This window comes from Anolis sagrei, chromosome 2 (assembly GCF_037176765.1).
Source record: "Anolis sagrei isolate rAnoSag1 chromosome 2, rAnoSag1.mat, whole genome shotgun sequence".
NCBI lineage: Eukaryota > Metazoa > Chordata > Lepidosauria > Squamata > Dactyloidae > Anolis > Anolis sagrei.
The window spans coordinates 211,655,940-211,675,604 of record NC_090022.1 but is presented as its reverse complement, the minus strand read 5'-3'; the positions used below and the strand labels follow the sequence as shown (position 1 = coordinate 211,675,604).

At 40.0% G+C, this 19,665-nt stretch overlaps 1 protein-coding gene across 2 annotated transcripts in view; it reads left to right on the top strand.

The window, feature by feature from the left end:
- The window catches only part of ADAMTSL1 (ADAMTS like 1), a 650,838-nt gene that overhangs the window by 591,229 nt on the left and 39,944 nt on the right, over positions 1–19,665 (top strand). For both annotated transcript variants that reach the window (XM_060762426.2, XM_060762428.2), the window contains 2 exons: positions 4,840–4,968; positions 17,324–17,503. In XM_060762426.2, the coding sequence (XP_060618409.2) occupies positions 4,840–4,968; positions 17,324–17,503 (309 nt within the window). The remainder of the gene's footprint in view (positions 1–4,839; positions 4,969–17,323; positions 17,504–19,665) is intronic.

Below are 19,665 nucleotides of genomic sequence, written 5' to 3'. Positions count from 1 at the left end.
AAAAAATAACGAATTAATAACGAATTACGAAATTAACGAACAAAACCGCCCAGCCCTAGTGCCTAGAGATCCTGAGAGAGAAGATACTGATTAATTCCATGAATAAATCAGAAAAAGTTAAGCCTATGGATTTGGGGGGCTGGCAGTATTAACAAGTTGGTGCTGTGTCAAGAGAAGTTAAGAGAAATGACTAGGCTTTCCTCTAGTTATTGCATGTGGTGGGCATATATATATATATATTACTTCTGAACACAGCAGTTTTATTGGGTTATTAGAAATGAGTTTTTTTTTTTTTGGTTTGTTTTTTTTTTGAGTTTTTGTGGCAAGATGGCAGCAAGGTGTGAAGGAGAGGAAATTAAAAAGAGAGAAGCATAAGAATCCTAACATAAACAGTAGCAGAGCTTTAAAAAATTTGGACTATAAGCTCTAGAATCCCCACCAGCAGCATATTCAGTATCAATTATGGGAGTAGTTCAAAAAGTAACTTCTACTGTACAAGCTCAAGATGGTGGTAGATGCTATTCATACAAAGATGTGTATCACAAAGTGTGAAACTCTATTGAGGATGGACAAGTAGTGTGGTAGGGCATATTGTCACATGGGGAACTGCATCATAATACTACGGTGGTCAACCACAAGACAGCATGAATAGGGAGAGATGGTTGTGGCATTGTTGACGTTGATGATACTAAAAATGAAAATAGAGGAATGTTTATCCTGTGGGTCTAATCTTGCTAAGCAAAAGTTCGCAAAGTGGTTGAAGAACTTCCTGGCTCACTCTTTTGTGGGCTATCGAGCTCAGGACACACAAATCCCGGCTGTTACCTCTAATCTTCTCCTTTCCTGCCATTAACCCCCCCCCCCCTTTCAAAGTAATGTTTGGCGATAACTCTAAAATATATTTCAGCATTATCCATCCAAGCTTGCACTCCACTGTCTTTTTTCATGACCAGGAGATCAGAAGCATGTGAACTAACATTTGCTATTTCAGCCAAACCAGGATCTGCACTACATCTGTGTTATGATTTATCTCAGAAAGTAGAAGCCATGGTTTAATCCTGCTTTGTTTTAGACAGACCACAATTTGAGCTAACTACATTTTCCTGATTTGAATGCAATAGCAGGCAGCTGAAAATAGAAACACATACTTCCAATCTCATAGTCAAACCAGAAGAAGAGGAAGTACACACACACACACACAAGGCTTATTCCTAGAAGCTTATTCCTTATTAAACCTGATTTAGTTACTAAATATTGATTTTTCATCCAAATGTGATTCATGGTTTTCTTTTTTATGCCTGCTTTGGAATACTTTAAATAAATGGTACTATAGTTCGCTCCCCTTACAAAAATCAAACACAATAAAGAGAATTAAGGTGTGATTTTGTTTCTGTTAAAATGACTACAATATAAAACACTGGACTAATTCATCCATTATAGAGTTCTCCTAAAAATAGACCACAGAAGTGGATTTAGTACTTTAAAGCTTAGCATGTTGTTATGTGGCAGCAGTCTGGCTGATAGAGAGTCTTTATAGTTTGTTCTATTCCCAATGGATAACTTCTAAAAGCAATATATATCAAATAGCATATTGAAAGAAAGCCTATTCATTCCAGTACAGTCAACTTTACACCTTTGCTAGGATTAAAGGTGCAGGACCCCCATGAAAGTGAAAATACCACAAAGTAAAAAAATATGTTTTTTTACCCAAGAAAACACCTCTCTGGGAATCTCCATGTCCTCCGACACAACTTCTGCTGGAAGTTGACCAGAGTTGGGCTGGAGGACCACAAGATTCCTAGAGAAGTTTTCTCTACAGAAATCTCCAGGTCTTCCAACACAACTCACACTGGAAGATGTAACAATTCCTAGAGAGATCATATTAATCAAATATGTGACTAATCAGATTTGCAAAAGTTCAATCCAGAAAAATGGTGGACCAACTGCAACAGTTTTCGTCTAAATCATTTTATCGAGACTAATCAAGCAAAGTCTGCTATGTTTATCACACCTATGTCCCAGATTAAGGTTGGCAGATTAGAGGCATCCCAATATAACAAGAACAGACTGCACATGTGGACACCTTCAAACTGGGCAAACGAAGCCTAGTAGAGGCAATCCCCAAGTTGCACATGCAATAGGTTCTGTAGGTTTGTTCTTAAGCTGAATTTGTTTGTCAGTTGGAACAGGTACATATTAAAGTATAACTCCAGCCAAATAGATAATGTCTTTAGTTATACTCATTTTCTGTCCCTATGATAAAATGGATTTTGAAAAAAAAAATGGCCTGCTGTGGAAATAAAAGATTAGTGATAAAGCTTCAGTAGAGATACCTTTTCCCCACTATAATAAATCTTCCAGGGGTCAATTTTCCTTCCTAGGGGTAGATTTTTTCACATCCTTTTGTCTCACCCCCATTCTTCACTATGAGTTGTTTGTAAGTTGGATGTTTACGTAACTCAATTACCACAGGGACAGAAAGTGGGGTGAACAGGGGCACAGAAAGCAAACAAACCCCTTGGATAGGCTATTTGGCTGGAGTTACACTTACAAATGTACCTGCATTGACTTACAAACAAATTCAACTTAAGAATAAACCTACAGAACCTATCTTGTTTGTATCTTGGGGACTGCCTGTACTTCGTTGTGCTGTTTATTGCTTTCCTATTATATTTTGTTATGATTTTGGGAGAAAAATATCATGTGGATTGATTAGAAAATGCCATAAACCTGGATTTTTTTTTCAAAATGCCCTTTAAAAGTACCATTTTGAAAGCAACTAGAAGAAATTACTCAAAGAACCAGTGACATCTCTTCACTCCTATTTATTCCATTGCTTATGAAATGTGATTCCATTATATTCTTATTGTCCTTTTAAAACTAACTAAGGATAACTATTTCAGTCATAAGTCATTACTGAGAAGTTCTGGTTTTCAGTAACCAGCAAATATTTTTCTAATAGAAAAACCCATGTCTTAATTTCATTTTCTCATGCAAACAAATTAGCAAATATAAACCTTCCGGACCACATTTCCTAGAGATGCTTCATCTGTCAAACCGAAACTTAATTCAGTCATTCAATAGTTTGGAATCTGGAGACCAAGTTGTATGGAAGTGAGAAAATACAGTTTTTTTAAAAGCCCACCAGCTCCACCCTTTTTGGGAAATGAAGGCCTGAACTCTTCTATATAGGAAGTGGGTACGCTTTGTTCACTCTAAATGACACACTCGGCCTCTTTGATGAATTTAGCACATGAAAACTAAGAGGGAAAATGTGGTTCCATTTTGGAATCATTCCCTGCTTTTTATAGGCTGAGCAATGAATAGATATTTAATCTAATGGGAAGATAGGGGAAGGCAATAAGAGGCCAATTGCCGCTTGGAGTCTCTCTTTCCTCCTCCATGATTTGGGGACACCCAGTTGAAAACTCAGAGGATTGTGAACTTTTCGTGACTGAGGGGAACATGCTTGTGGTGGGAAACTCCTTCACTTTGACTTGTAAGGGATACAAGGATGCAGCCTGCAAAAGAACCACTGAAGTAAACAGAAACGTCTCAGCTGCAGCGCTAGGTGGGCTACTCCCAGAATATGTGGATTAATACCCTGCCAATTCCACATGAGCACATGTTAGCTGTCATGACAGTTTATGGATTTTAATTAGCAGCAGTTGAATTTGGGGTGTGGGGGCAGAGGGGGGAGGAGGGGAGCAAAGCCAAATTTCCATACTTTTCTTTGATGCCGCCAACGAAAGCACCCGTAATTCTTCCTTCTTCTTCTCCTCCTCCTCTTCCCTCTTAACTTCCACCCATTTTCTGCAAGCCAACTCTCTTCCTCTCCCTGCCACTGTAGATTTATAGCTGGATTAATTCACAGGCATTATAGGCTCCTGTCTTGGGCCGGAGCCCATGGATCACACGACAACATCCATTTCTTCTTCCACTGGCCCATGAACAAACCCTCTTCAGGGAGAGGCTTGTGTGCAGAACCTATCTCGCATTGACACTGTCAGATGTAGCCTGGCTCTAGTACAAGAAGATAACATAACTGTGATGGAATCTGATGAGGAGTCGTGTATTTCTAGTTTGTTTGTGTTCCCCCTCTTTCTCAGCAGCAGTGAAACTTTCTGTGATTCAGTGAACTTTGCAGCCTTTCTTTCACACAAAAGCAGATCAAAACATTATTAAGGGAATGGAAACAAAGAAAGGGAAATTCAAAAATTATCAGGATGAGATATAAGAAATAGATTCGTAATCAGCGACTACTGATGCCTGGTTGCAGCTGCAATTTTTGCACTGTTTTAAGTGGCAAAGCCTAACCATCCAACAGTCCCAATTTTATTCTCAGATTGTCCCACTTTTTCAGCCGCATTTAAAATATCCCAGTTTCTCTCTCCTCCTTCCACTTTCGCCTTGTGTCCTTAGAGTACTTCAACTGCAACAAACTGAACTGAAAGTACAAAAGTAGTTCTGCTCAATTAACTTGGCAAGGGACACAGTCTTGACCTTCTCTGTAGGCTCAGGCAGAAGTAAAGTTCCCAGGTTGTGTGTTCTTCCTTATTAATAGCTTTTATCATTGAATTACACTCTGATATTGTTTAGTCACACATGTCCCAGTGCTCAAGGATATTCAGAAGAGAGCAGGCAAAGTTATATTTTTGTAATACAATTCCTGGAATCCTGCAGACAACATGTCCAGGCAATTCTGGAAATAGTTTCTTTAAAAAGAGAGAAACTTCTAATTCTGTAATAGGTTTAAAAATAAATAAAGATATGTAGGTATGCTTTTATTTTGTTTCTTTCCTTTTATGCTTTATAACCTGTAGTGCCTTGTCCTTATAGGGAAACCATTGATAAAGACATCACGGACCACCTTAATCAACAAAGACTTCCCTGCCATCACAGTTGATATTGGAACTACAGTGAAAACAATTCCAGGAACAAATGTGACCATTATCTGTCAGGTTGCAGGTGAGAGTCAGCATTACGCATGTGCAATAAGCATGCTTGGAATTGTGTATTTACATTACATGATTTCTGTCTACAAGTATCTCAGTGCTACGTGGTTGCCTAGTTTTACTCTAAGAGTGGTCAATGACAAAATGTTCTACAGCTCCTTTGTTGCAATAACTACTGATTGCTGGTCTGTTGCTGAATAAAGTGCTGGTCATTACTTTAAAAATTGTATATGGCTTAGATCAGTGGTTCTCAACCTGTGTGGTCCTTAAACTTCCAGAAATCCTAACAGCTGGTAAACTGGCTGGGATTTCTGGGAGTTGTAGGTCAAAACACCTGGGGACCCACTGGTTGAGAACCACTGGCTTAGATGAAGTCTATTTGATAGACCATTCACATTCGAGGTTGCTTGTATTTTGAGATCTTTTGAGGGGCCCTGCTCTCTGTCATGCTTTCCTTATTGGTACACCTTGTGGGAACATGGGGCAGGACTTCTAAAATCATCTTATGTCCCAGAGTGGGGAAAAAGTGGGATAACAACAATAAAAATAATCAATGATTATGTTGACAATGATGAGACCAGCTCATAGGTTTGGGGGAAGATGTATGTGTTGGGAATCAAGAGCTGTTAGGCTCAAAAATAACCCTCTCTGGGGGTGATTCCACCAAAATATAGCAGAGTGCAGGGTGCACAGTAAATAAGCAGCAGAAACTTACATGTAGTGAGCAAGAATTGACTTCCATTCAGCAGGATGGAACAGGATTGCAGATCCACAACTCATAGGATCAAAATAATATGTTTATTAAAGATAAAAGAAATCCATTCTGGATAGGAAAGGTTCTTGGAGCTAACTAGCTTCACTGAGTTATCATCTAAGGTAAAAGAAAAGGAAAAATAATAAAAGTATCTATATCTACTACATATTTGCTGGACAAAAGCAAGATGCTTCCTCACTCTATGGAAGACAAAAGGAAGAGAGCCTGAAAATGGAGACAGACCACATGGCTCAGGCCAGAGCAATAAAAATACCTTTAAAAGAGGAAGTTACGTTTTCCCTATAGGATTACATTCCTAGGTATTCAAATGGGGAGGAGATAGTACCATGCAAAGGGCAATTCCCCCTTCTTAACCCCTTCTTAACCAACTTAACTGCAGGAAATTGGGAGGAATCCCTAAGTCTATCTAGTCTATCTACTCATTGAGGGCTGGAGACTTGTGCAGTCAGGGATGAAACCCAACAGTATGTCACCATCCACTTCATCACATGGGCTTCCTTACCTGTCCTAGGATGCTTCCAGAACAGTTTGGGGATGGAACCAACCGAATCTCATCAAATGACACACATCTACATCCAGTGGGACTCTGTCCCTGATCTGTGCTGGAAGTATCTTACGATGGAGCAAGGAGAGCATGGGAGGCTTCCCAAGTTCTCTTTGTCAGCAACAGGGACACTGCGGGAGGAAGTTGGGCAGCTTTCCCCCATGTGATAGCGATGACATCACTGCGGGCTATGCAAGGCTCGGGGCGACGGATTCCACCACTGCCCCACAGATTTGCCACAATGCCTGTTGAATCTGCCCACCTGTCACACATATACAGGCACTTAATGTGATGAGGTCTTACAACGTACTGCAATGGGTTGACACCAATCCTAGTGACAGTACTGGTTGCACTGAGAAGCTTAATGCATAACCCCCTTATGGGGTTATGCATTATTTGACCATAACTTTTTTCCCTTCATTTTTTAGTTCTGTTCAGTTCTATGCATACTTTTTTGTAACTCTGAGATTCATTTGCACAAGCATGTCCCTCCCTCTTGTTGCTGAGTGGCACTGTTTAGATGCAAACCTGTCGGCACCTTGGGACTCACTTCAGCATTCTAAGAAGTTATATATGTAGCTATAAATCAGAGAACCTTTGTGTGCAGTCAGATCGCATTGCTGACTATAGATGGCAAAGAACCACAGGCTCTGTGATTATGTAGCCAGCAGAAGGAAATTCTTGGCTGTGCTTTTGGTACTTGCTTCTTGGATCACAGCCAGTATGTGTAGATTAATTGAATAACAAGTGGAAAGTGTGCCCAGCATCCAATCTTTTTCGTGAATAAATGAATATAATTGGCAGGTCAATGAGAGAGAGAAAATGATGGAGATGTGTGGATATGCTCTGAAAGATGATGTGTTTGAATTGCACTCAGATTCAACTTCATAGGCAACACAGAACCATATAAACTTATAGGGGTTGTATTTGAGAAGAACAGTGGTTAAAAGTAGAGCTGAAAACTTCACACTTTCAAACAGTATAATCCTTGAACATGAATGTGCCCTTAATTACAAAAATAAAATGGGCTAGTTAACCTAGGACAAATGTCAACTTGATAGAGCCAAGGTAAAGTTAACTACATCCATAACGTCACCCAACAGAATATTACAGTGAAGGTGATACTCATGAAGTCCAGGGATGGAAGACACATGGCTTTCCCAATGTTCTTGGACTGCAACTCTAATTGTTCATCATTGGTAATGCTGGCTACGGCTTCTAGAAGTTGTAGTCCCAAAATATCTTAAGGGTCACCATCTCTTCCCCTCCTGATGTAGTCCTGTGTCCTCTTATATAAATGCAGCTCACTTATTATACATTATCTGGCTGTCTTCCATGTTTCACTACATGCAAAAAATAGGCTTTTACACAAGGAGTGGAACCAATGAAGGAAGCTGTTCATAGACTATCACAGCTGACCTTGTGTGGTGATGGGGGACAAGTACTGCAAAAATGAGACCCTTGATGCGGTCTGAACTATAAGTATCCTCTTACATAAAGTATATCTCAGATGATGTAATGCAAAGGCAATGTAATGAAAAGGTGGGGAACCATTAGCAAGTTTATTTCCTCCGCTTTGATTTATAAAATTAATGCAAGCTGTGGGTAAGCTTTGTTCTTTACAATACTGTGGTGAAAAATATACAGTTCTGTGTCATTTCTGCCTTGCATGGTCACAATAGAGTTCTCTGTTGATAAGCTCTTGCCTTTTAATTTCCCATTTTACTTCACTCACCTTCCACCTGATGAACACATGCACATGTGATCCTCACATGTAGCTCTTATACATTACTGTTTTATCATTTTACAAGGCATACATGGCACCATTCCATTGAAATGAAGATGGTCCTCTTGGCGTGTGTTATAACGTGCTCAGAAAGGATCACAAGTCATTATTGCTCTCTCTTGGGATTAACAAAAGAAAATGGCGGTATTGTTCTTCCTTCCATCAGAGCATTTAGAGATTAAATACTGTAATCCTCTAGCCATCTGGAACCAGAATCCTATACAGTCATATTGATTTCCAGGAATCAGGTGGAAACTGGATGACACTTGCAGCGCACCTGTGAGGCCACCTGCAATGTTGAACTCAAGTATTAAATGCACACAGAGTGTCTTCAGTTTGGGGGCATTTGTTTTTAAGATGTGGTGCTTCTTAGGAAAGACATGAGAAGACATTTTGCCAGTTTCTTAGTGATAATTTTGCTATGCCAATTCTCTAGTAATGCAAAGTGAAATAGTCACTTTAGGCAGCAAATATTGACATATAGCAGCAAAGTCTTGGAGGGGGTTGTTTTGCGACCTGTAAAGTCTTGGCTCTGCCTTCTCCTCTCCTCTGCTTTAGTTCCTGTTTATATGCCTTCCCAATAGTATAGATAACTTCCTTTGTATTAGTTTTTGGGTGGAGCTTAAAATCCCCCCAGAGGCCCATCTTAGCTGGTCTATTCCATTTCCCTGCACAGAGCTCTTTGCTGGACTCTTCCTTCTTTTCTACAGCAGAGCTACTGTGACTTAGGCTTGGGATTGTCTGGAATCCTAGGCCTAGCAATCCAAAACAGGCATTCTTAGCACCTGCTGCTGCATTCAGCAATATTATTATACCAACAGTCCAAAAGACAACAGAAGCCTTTGGCAAGCCTAAGCTTCACAGGAGAGTGGATTAAGACAGTTTATAAACCACAATTTATAATCCATTGCTTTACACCAGAGGCAAAAGATTTTCAAAGATTCCAGAAAGATGACTACAACCAGCAAAATCTCCTTTTGTAATGTATTGTTTTAAGTTATCTTATTATAGTCCCGGGTAAACCCTTTATTCATCTTGTTTCAGTAAACTCATTTGGTTATCTTTTTTACCTTACCTAAAGTTCCTATGTCTGCTAAAGGTCTTAATCTTAACAGAAGGTATCAATCAGATAGCCCCCGTGTAAAGCCAGACAATATAGTTTTCCTAAAGGCTTGGGTGTGCCATCACACCACCCCTCCCATCAGAGTTAAACTGGTTCCTTTGTATGTAGTGAATGAGATTGCCCATTGCAAGCACTGGAGAAAGAACTCACTCCCAGCACAACCGATTGTTGCATGAAATAGTGTTTCTTAGGGCCCTTTAACACTACAGTAATAGCACATATATTCCTATTTAACAGCCACTGTGCAATTGATGGTACATTTAGAATGTCAGAGCCAGTGAGATGTATTGTTGGACTGTGATTCTGGAGCTCAGGGTTTGATTCCGCACTCAGCCATAGAAACACATTGGCCTCCGCAGCCCCCATGTTTGTGTTGCCATAAGTCAGAAATGACTTGAAGGTACACAACAACAGTGATGTAAAATGCCAGGCCGTTCTAGTCCCTTGCCAAATTACAAATCCCAGGATTCCCTAGGATGAAGCCCAGGCAAAGTATATCCGCAGTGTTATAACCGAGCCTCGTGCGGTGGACTGTTTGGGGTCAGCTTTGGTGCAGAAGCTCATCATGACAGCTGTCACAGCCACACTCATAAGAGGAATCTTTAGTCATGCACTATCACAAAGAGTGTGTGAGAGAAACACCACTTTTCTGCTATTTTGGCTCAAAGAGGTTGACACTCCAGGTGCAAATTCCGTCATAGAGTGTTGAGATCCAAAACAACAAACAAAGCAGCAATAAAATCTCAGTGTTGAATTTACAATCTATGGCTGCAGATGTATGTTAGTTGCCTGGGAATAAGCTTCATTGAATTCACTGGTGCTGATTTCCGACTACATAGGTCCAGCCTGTAAAACTGTGAGGGTTAGAAGATCTCCCTCCAGTTAGCTGAAACACAACCTTCAACTTTTCATGAGAAATGCAAAGAATTGTGCAAAGAAGGGCAGTCACTTAGCATACATTAGCAACCCTGGCACTTTGGCAGATTATGCTATCAGTCCCAAACCCCTATGCTTCCCTTCCACTACTCAATGACAGTTAGTGTTGACCCTTTCACACAATTATAACAGTGATTCTACTTTAATTACTATGGATGCATCCTGTATAATCCTGTGGTTTGAAATTTGATAAAACACTAGAGATTGGAATTCTCAGTACCTTTCCCTAAACTTGTGTTCTGCTAAAGCAGTGGTTCTCAATTTGTGAGTCCCCAAATGCTTTGGCCTTCAACTCCCAAAAATCCTAACAGCTGGTAAACTGCCTGAGATTTCTGGGAGTTGTAGGCCAAAACACCTGGGGACCCACAGATTTAGAACAACTGTGCTAAAGCATCTATGGTTTAAATGGAAACACAGTACTTGTCCTCCTCCTTTTCATGTTTTTTTTATATCTTGTACTAATTATTGGTGCCCCCGGTGGCACAGGGGTTAAACTGCTGAGCTGCTGAACTTGCTGACCCAAAGGTTGCAAGTTCGAATCTGGGGAACAGCATGAGCTCCCGCTGTTAGCCCCAGCTTCTGCCAATGTATAGCAGTTCGAAACATGCAAATGTGAGTACATCAATAGGTACCACTACGTTGGGAAGGTAATGGCACTCCATGCAGTCATGCCAGCCACATGGCCTTGGAGGTGTCTATGGACAATGCTGGCTCTTCAGCTTAGATGAGCACCAACCCCCAGAGTCAGACACGACTGGACTTAATGTCAGGGGAAAACCGTTTACCTTTACCTACTAATCATCTCTTGTCTCCTTAAATATCAGACAAAATCCCAGAATTTGGAAAGGTGAACTTTTGGGATCACAGCTTCAGAGGGCACAGCTGAGATGAAGTCCAAATAAAATTACTTTCTCAAGCTTTGTAAAATGGCTGTTCCTGAGAGCACATCCCTACCACTGTTTTCAGCAGCCAGAGCAGAAAAAGATCACAGAAAAGAAAGTATTGGAAAAATTAATTGACCCATGATGGACCAATGCACAAGACCAAATACCACATGAGTTTTACTATGGATGGTTGATTGCGAAAGAAATATTTGGTGTGAATCAATCACAGCGGCATCTGCTAGATTCACTGTGTTGACATAAAGCAGTGTTGGGGTGGCCGGGAATTCATATCCTCATTAGTTGGGTTGATGAACACTGTATGCATGTTGAAATGATAAAAGAGCTCAGGGGCTGGAAAAGAGAAAGGGGGGTTGGGCAGAAAATTTAAAAGATAATTCAGTAAAGACTTTGGCATGGAGCTACCATGGCTGGAAACCAGTTCTGTAGTAAACAGAATACAATAGGTTGGATCAAGACCAACTGAATTGTTTTTAGTTCCCACTAAAATCTATGGAACTTAAGTGCCAACTAAATTATCTTCTATATTTTGTTGGGGCATTAGGTCAAAGATATGGCAATAAAGGAGCAGTGTATGTAAGAAAAGGAACCTTTAAGGAAGTAGAGGACTTTGAAAGAGAGTAGACAGCTGCCTCATAGGATAGAGCTCTGAAGGGCATATTGCATATTAGAGGAATAGTTTAAATTCATTTCATGGTCTATTTAATTAACAACAGGTAGGCTGCAATAGTAAATTTAACCCTTCCCCCGGCCTTCTTCGCCTCACCCAGAAATCCATCAAAAACAATCAGACATAAAAGCAAGCTCTCATTAGTGGCCAAAAATGTTCCATCAGAGTCAACTTCTGATTATTTCTTTTTCCCATAGGAACTGTGACATGGAGAGGAGAGTATTAAACTCACACGCCATGGACCCAGTTAAGATCTACAACTGCTACCCTAGTTGTAAAAATTATGTTGCACCCCCGCAGTTGACATCATGAATAGTTTGTCCCTAAACGTCTTTTGCTGTTGCCAGGACAGGGAGAGGTGAAATGCATTTTGAAAATTGATACCTCCCTAGGATTTTTTTAGGTTCTCCAGCACGACTCTATGGTACCTTGCAATAAAAGTCATACATTTCATCAGGTGTTCCTATTGTCCATAATTTCCTGTTTTCACTGTAAAAAATGTAGCAGGATAAAACATTATTTAAGACAGACTCTAAAAATGAAACAATGATAGAGAGTTGAGAGGAAAATTGTTCATAGTTGAAAAATGTTCCTCCTGAGCACAGTGAGGACAAAACCATTTCCCTTTGGGTTTTGTTGTAAGGTCCACACAAGCAAAATGAAATCATTCAATTGGACAATTAGGATTGTCGCAGCCAATCATTTCTCCATAGGATACTTGGTGGCACAGGCAATACCTGGGTTCATTTGGGCTTACATGTTTGCTAAGGGCTGTGCAAATATTCAGAGGTCTGTTTCGTAATTCAGAGAATTATATGTTTTGTTAATACAAATCTCCAAATTACTGATCGGAACAGGATCCCTCCAAAGCATTACGAGTTGAAACGGAAGTCTCTGAAACATTTTGGAGAGATGATTAAAGATTTGTCATTTTGGAGAGTTTCAAGCTGTAGTTTGTTCAGTGTAACATACTCTGTAATTGTCTGGGGTGGGAGGGGGCAAACGGGCTGATTTGATTGACAATGGCAGCTGTATGCTGTTTTTTTCCTTGTCAGCCAATCACACAGCTTTCTGCAAAGCTGGTCTCCTTCCCTCAACATCTGTTTCATTGTAAAAAAAAAAACTTTTTAAAATTCCTAAAAATTAGTGGATGAACCTGGAAGACTTTAAGTTATAAATGTTGCCCAGAAGTGTAGCAAGTTTCATCCTGATTGCCTTAAAAATGATGGAGAAGCAAGCCTCGAAAATTTCCCCATTGCCGCTAATGGAACAAATATTAAGGAAAGAATTACAAAGCTTCAGAGTTTCAGATTACAAAATTAAACAGGACCCTCTCTGAATCTTTACGAAACGAAGCGGGGGCCATACGAATGTTGGAAACGATTTACTAGTTGGATTTCAGTTGCTTCACACACCTCTAATGTTTGCACAGTTGATTAAGCTCTGGGAAATAAATGCCTGGCACATTAAAAGTAAATGTCAGGCAGGGCAAAACCAAGATGTAAAAAAATTACACAAAATGGGATTTTTTTTTTCAAAAATGTTCCATTGCACAAAAATGTGCAATGAAACCTCTTAAGCATCCAAAAATGTTGGTATCCCAAGGAGGTCTCGGAACCAAACTCCAGGAGATACTAAAAGCCCACTGGAGTAGTGAGTCTGATTTACCTACTGTCTTTTTCAGTTATAGTGGAAATCGACACTGAACTTCCAACATAACAATTATAACAAGCCCACCATTCATTTTCCATCCCCTGTTTCTTTTGCCTTTTCTGCCTTTATTTCCATCAGCGCTACAGGTGACAAACAGCAAGCTAAGTAGAGTATAGAACCAAGATCTGAGAAATGCTCTTGCTCCCTCTTCTGTTAGTTCTGGGGAACAGCAGCTCTAGAGGGGTTTGTTTGCACCTGTCTTTTTATATGGCAGATTTTGACATTCTTGCCAGCTTGCTGTGATTTTGCTCTCTTTATCCATCTCCTGGAAACAACCTCACATGAAATAGAATACAGGAAAGCCTAGTGGCTGTTCACTTCCATGCATACTCTTTTTCCCATGCAATTTTCTCCGAACAGGTGGGACATTTGGTTGTGATTATATTCTGTTTACCTTTAGCAAAGTGTAAAGGCAAATTGGTCATAAAGTCGAAAAAAGGATCAGGATCTTTGAATATATTGTTTTGTATCAAATGCAGCTGTAGGTTGTTATCAGCCACACTTTAGATCACACCTTGGGGCTCTTGGCCTCAAAAGGGACAAGATCTCCTTTGTTGTGGGACCTTGATGAGGATATTTTGAATTGAGCTTTAAGTAGCCAGCTGCAAAAAAAAATGTGAACATAATGTAGTGGTGGTGTTAATTTATTTTTTCATTTCATCACCTGAAAGTTGCTGTTACTGGGTTTGAAAAATCAAGTGTCTGCTACAAAATAGGATTTGTGTTAACTGACAAAATATTGGATGAAGTACTGAGCCATTGTGCTTCTCACTTGACCTCTGCCTACATTATAGATTTCCATTTGACTCTGTCCTACTGTTGAAGGGTCCTGTGAACAAGGTTAACATTTTTTTTAATGCTGAACTGTGTATGGCCAGGCTGAGCATCTTTTCACAAAGCAGCTCCATTAGAAACAGTGGAGATTCCTTCATGCATTGGTGAAATCCAAAAATTTTATTTTTAAAAGTAGGGAGCCAAAGGCAAAAAGGAAACCCATTACCAGAATACTGCAAAATGTATCTATTTACGATTGTGCAAAGGATGAAATAAGGGCAAGGGAGAAAAGAGTGGTCAAGTAGTAGAGGTTGAAAATAATTTTAGAAAGCAAGAAACTAGGGGACGGTGCTTATGTAAAAGTGTGAATTTGGGATTGCTGAGAGTTTTCCAGGCTGTATGGCCATGTTCTAGAAGCATTATCCCCTGACATTTCACCCACATCTATGGCAGGCGTCCTCAGAGTTTGTGAGACCTTGTGGAAACTGGGCAAGTGGGTTTTATATATCTGTATAATGTCAGACAGGAAACAATCAGGGCCAGATAACACCTACCAACAAAGAATTCCCTCAAGCAGGAAACAGCCAGGCTTTGAAGCTGCAAAACCATTCAATGCTAATCGAGATGTCCAATTACAAAATTCACACTTGCCTCCAACAGACAAGAGTTCTTACTCCGACCCTGGACATTCCACAGGTATATAAACCCTACTTGCCTAGTTTCCAACAGACCTCACAACCTCTGAGGATGCCTGCCATAGATGTGGGCAAAATGTCAGGAGAGAATGCTTCTGGAATATGACTATACAGCCTGGAAAACTCACAACAACCCAGTGATTCCAGCTAGGAAAGCCTTTGACAACACATTGATAAGTATTGCTTGTTACCTGGTTTCATGACAACACCTACGGAAATCCTCTCTTCTGTGCCACCAAAAGTACAGTGGCACTCTCCATTTTTCAACCTTGTAATTTTTAACAGGGTTCAGAATAAATAAGGGTGCACAGTGCAACCATTTCAGAGCTCCTAGCTGATCATAAAGTTGCTAAAATGAACTGAGTAACTCCTGATGGTTTATTGAGACACCTCCAAGAGTGTCTCAATAAATGGTAGGGCTAAATGAGTTGCAACACAGGGAGCAGTTATTGGATTTCCTGCCAACCTTTTAATGGCTTAAATCTAGTAACAGAGGAAGGGATAATATTAAACTGCAATTAATCAATATGTTTTATAAATTCCTTTAATTCCTCACCTTCAGGGCTTTTAGCAAAACTGTGTGTTACTTTCCTTTTCCAATTGTTTGGAGGGGGGACCAGATCTTCCCCCCCCCCTTGAATTATACACAAATAAATTTGTAATTTATATGCATTTCACACCAGTCATCTTTAGTCACAGAGGAAAAATCTATTTTGAAACAATGTGTTAGGAAAAGCACATGCCCAAATGTGCATGAATATAAGTAACGGAAGGTGAAAGAAGCACAACAAAAGTCAACCTGATAGAGAAAGCAGGCACACAGTTGAACAAGATGGTTTTGTTCAAATTATTTTCACTCTCCTACTGCAAGAGCTTCACTGGTGAAGGAACTATCCATCAAAATACCAAGATTGGATTATATTCTCTCCCTCGAGTTCTGGGAGGTGGTTAGGGCATGCAGGGGTGTTAACCTGTCCCTTGTTAGCTTTGAGAGGATACGTAGGGCCCAGAAGCCTGCATCCCTTCCTTCCTTCCTAAAGAAGTTGTTGTGGTTGCACTTATCATGCAGTTACCAATATGGAGAAAATGACATCCTGTTATCGATCACAATCACCAGCTATAGTGAAGTGGTCAAAATGTGGTCCCTCTGCTGCTTTTGGACTAAAATTCCTAGTATTCTTCTCAATTGGCTAATTCTAGCTAAGGTAAACGAAGGTTGGAGTCCGGCAATACCCGAAGCCTGCATTGTTCCCATCATTGAGGTGTAGTGTAGAGAGCTGCCAGATGATACAAACACATTACAAGGGTCTTCCCTTGATGAGGGAAGATGACCCACACTATCACTGATGCAGAGCACTGGGGTCTATGAGTGAAGAGACACATGAAATGTTTAAGGTCATTCATTTCAAGACTGAATCCAATTTTAGTCCCAATTGTGGTTTAACCATTGAAATGACTTGTAGCTGTTAGTCATCACTTGCATGAATTCTATTGATTGGATGTATTTTATTTTAATGGGAAATATTAATTAGACTTAGTCATTCATGCGTATATCCATTTTTAAAAGAAACATAGAGCAGCAGGCAGAGCAAACAGAGTGGTGATAGAAAGTAAAGAAAGAAAGTAAACATAAGCAAGGCAAGAAAGTAAACATAAAAACAAACACCACTGAATTGCAAATGCACTGAAGGTGCAAAAGTGTGCCTTTTCCTATTACTGTGCATTATCCTGTATTATTTTTGAGGTGTTTTTACTCATTTGAGGCATTGAATGTTTGCCATTTTTGTGTGTAAACCACCCTGAGTCTCTTTAGGAAGAAAGGGCGGTCTATAAATAAAGTTTTATTGTTATTATTATTATTAGTAGTAGTAGTAGTAGTAGTAGTAGTAATACAACAAGATTAGTACACAGCAAACAAGATAATTGTGCTGGTTGTTGTATTGGATCACATGTCGAACACTTCCCAAGTGTCTAGGACTATGTGATGTATCAGCGAATAAGGCATGCAGATCCCAGTAAGGTGGCCTTTTGCAGCTGGCAGATGGTAATTTTGTCAGCGCTGATTGTGTTCAAGTGCAGGCCAAGGTCTTTAGGTACTGCACCCAGTGTGCTGATCACCACTGGGACTACCTTGACTGGCTAATGCCAGAGTCTTTGCAGTTTGATCTTTAAATCCTCGTATGATGTCAGCTTTTCCAGTTTTTTTCTCTTCAATCCTGCTGTCACCTGGGATTATTATTATTATTATTATTATTATTATTATTATTATTATATTTCCACTACCTTTCCAAGTATGGCAAAAACAGCTTTCGAACGGAATAATCTGAAATAATTGCCTAGTGTGATAAGCGCCCGGTTTACTTCTGCTTTTCGTAACAACAGAGTGCATGTAATGTCAATAGTCTGTCAGTGTGTCTCTCAATCTTTATTTTAATGTGTTTTCTCCCCAGGTGTGCCTGAAGCAGAACTCACTTGGTTTAAGAATAACACCAAGCTGGCCTCTGGCCGTCACCTGCATGATGGGTCACTGCAGATTGCGAATGTCTCCTTTTCTGATCAGGGGTTGTACTCCTGCAGGGCAGCCAATATCCGTGGGGAGATTACTGAAAGCACACAGTTGCTGATTCTGGGTAAGAGGAAATTTTCACTCATTTTCAAGGAGCTTGCTATTTATATCATTAAAAAATAATCTGTAATCCAAAATGAGCTCCCAATGGTGCAGCGGGTTAAACCACTGAGCTGCTGAAGTTGCTTAGCAAAAGGTCACAGGTTTGAATCTGTGGTGTGAGCTCCCGCTTCTGCAAACCTAGCGGTTTGAAAACATGTAAACAGCGTTAGTAATAGGTACTGCTCTGGTAGGAAGGTAACGGTGCTCCATGCAGTCATGCCAACCACATGACCTTGGAGGTGTCTATGGACAATGCCAACACATAGCTGAGAAATGGAGATGAGCACCAACCCCCCCCCCCCCCCCCCCCCCGAGTCGGACACGACTGGACTTAATGTCAGGGGAAAACCTTTACCTTTAACCCAAAGAGGCAGGACATCATTAATAGGGATATAAAAGAGAGTGACTTGAGTCCGAAGTAGATATTAATTTAAATGTTTTTACAAAACATAACAAAAATATCTGATGTATGGAAGGTGACATTTAACAGAAATCCCCATGTAGAGTGCATTACATGTACTTCAGATAGCATTGATTGAAAGTAACAGGCTCTGAGACATTATGCAGGCTATTAATGCTATTCTGACAGAAAATTCCTAAAGGACATAATTTGTTTAATGCAGATAGGTGAAACCGTGGGTACAGAGGCTGTACTACATTTATTTTATTTTATTGTTTTAACCATAATAAATGCTATTTGATTATGGTTAAAACAACAACAAAAAACTCAAAAAATACACATGAGTCTGTTGCTTTAAATAGAAATAAAAATATAGTTCTATTCACTGTAGATCAAAAATGCAAAGCAAAACAGAAGTATTGTTCTCACCATTATACAATAAATAATATCTCCGGTATTCTTCTTCTTTACACAACAATATGCAAACACATAGCAAAATAATACAGATAATTATCTGTATTCAAAGATGATTATCTTTGAAATGTTTGGTAGATAAAATAATATCTCCGGTATTCTTCTTCTTTACACAACAATATGCAAACACATAGCAAAATAATACAGTCTCCCTACGTAATTATCAGTAGAAAGTCTGTGTCTTGCCATAAACAAGCAGTTTCCTTGACACTTCAAATGGCTTCAGGACGCTGTGTAACCACTCCCAGCAACATCCAAAGGCTTCTTCAGCTCAAACGAGCCATCAAGCTAAGCCAAATGCAAAGCTCAAAGCTTGCAAACCAAGTGCCTTGTTATATTCTGAATCAAATAGTACACCCAATTAACTTGTGGCAGCTGTAACAGAAAAGGTTCTGATCCTACCCGTTACTTAGAAAAAAGCCTGTTGTAAACCTCTAATAGCAACATTTTCTAGATCCTAAAGTGAATATGTGATAACTTCCTGAGAAAGGGGTTCATTTCAGTAGGGTTCCAGGATTTACTGTTTCTACCCTAAGTTCAGGACCTATCCCTCACAGATATGGGGGCCGTGCCTTTTGTCAAAAGATGTCAAACATGGGAGAAGAAGCTGATGGGTTGGTATGTTATTCTGTCAGGCAAAAGAGAAGTAGCGGCCTTCCAGATTTGCCAGGCTCCAACTCTTGTTAACACCAGACAGCATCACAGATGATCAGAGATGGCATCTAGAAGATTCTCCATCCTTGAAATCATTACTATCCATATAAAAAGAGTAATGACAACAAATGGTGTTGAAATATATCCCCCCCCCCCACTCCTAAATGAAGAGTAAGTTTGAAAACTTGCTGAAAACTCCATCCCGATCTCAGCAAACACCAACACCTATGGAAATGTCTGACTTGCAGTCTGAAATAGTGTTCTTCCTGTATTCATTTCCACTGGCTCCAAGCTCTGGAGAGTGTCAGTCACATCTGAGAATTTTACACCAGTTTTCCATGCTGGCAGAAGATGGAGTGAGGCTCTTCTCCAGAGCAAGCTTTCCCAAATGAAGGCAATATCCTCCTGTTCTCTGTCACCCTCATATTGAAGAAGTAAGCCATGCGGTAAATCATAAAGTGACACAGACCAATTTCACACCTCACTGACAGATGCATAAACCTAGCTTGCCTTTATTTTTCAGAACAAATACAGAAATGGGGGCTCGGTTCATCGAAGGGTGAAGTTTACTTTGTCTTGGGTTTCATGATAATAGC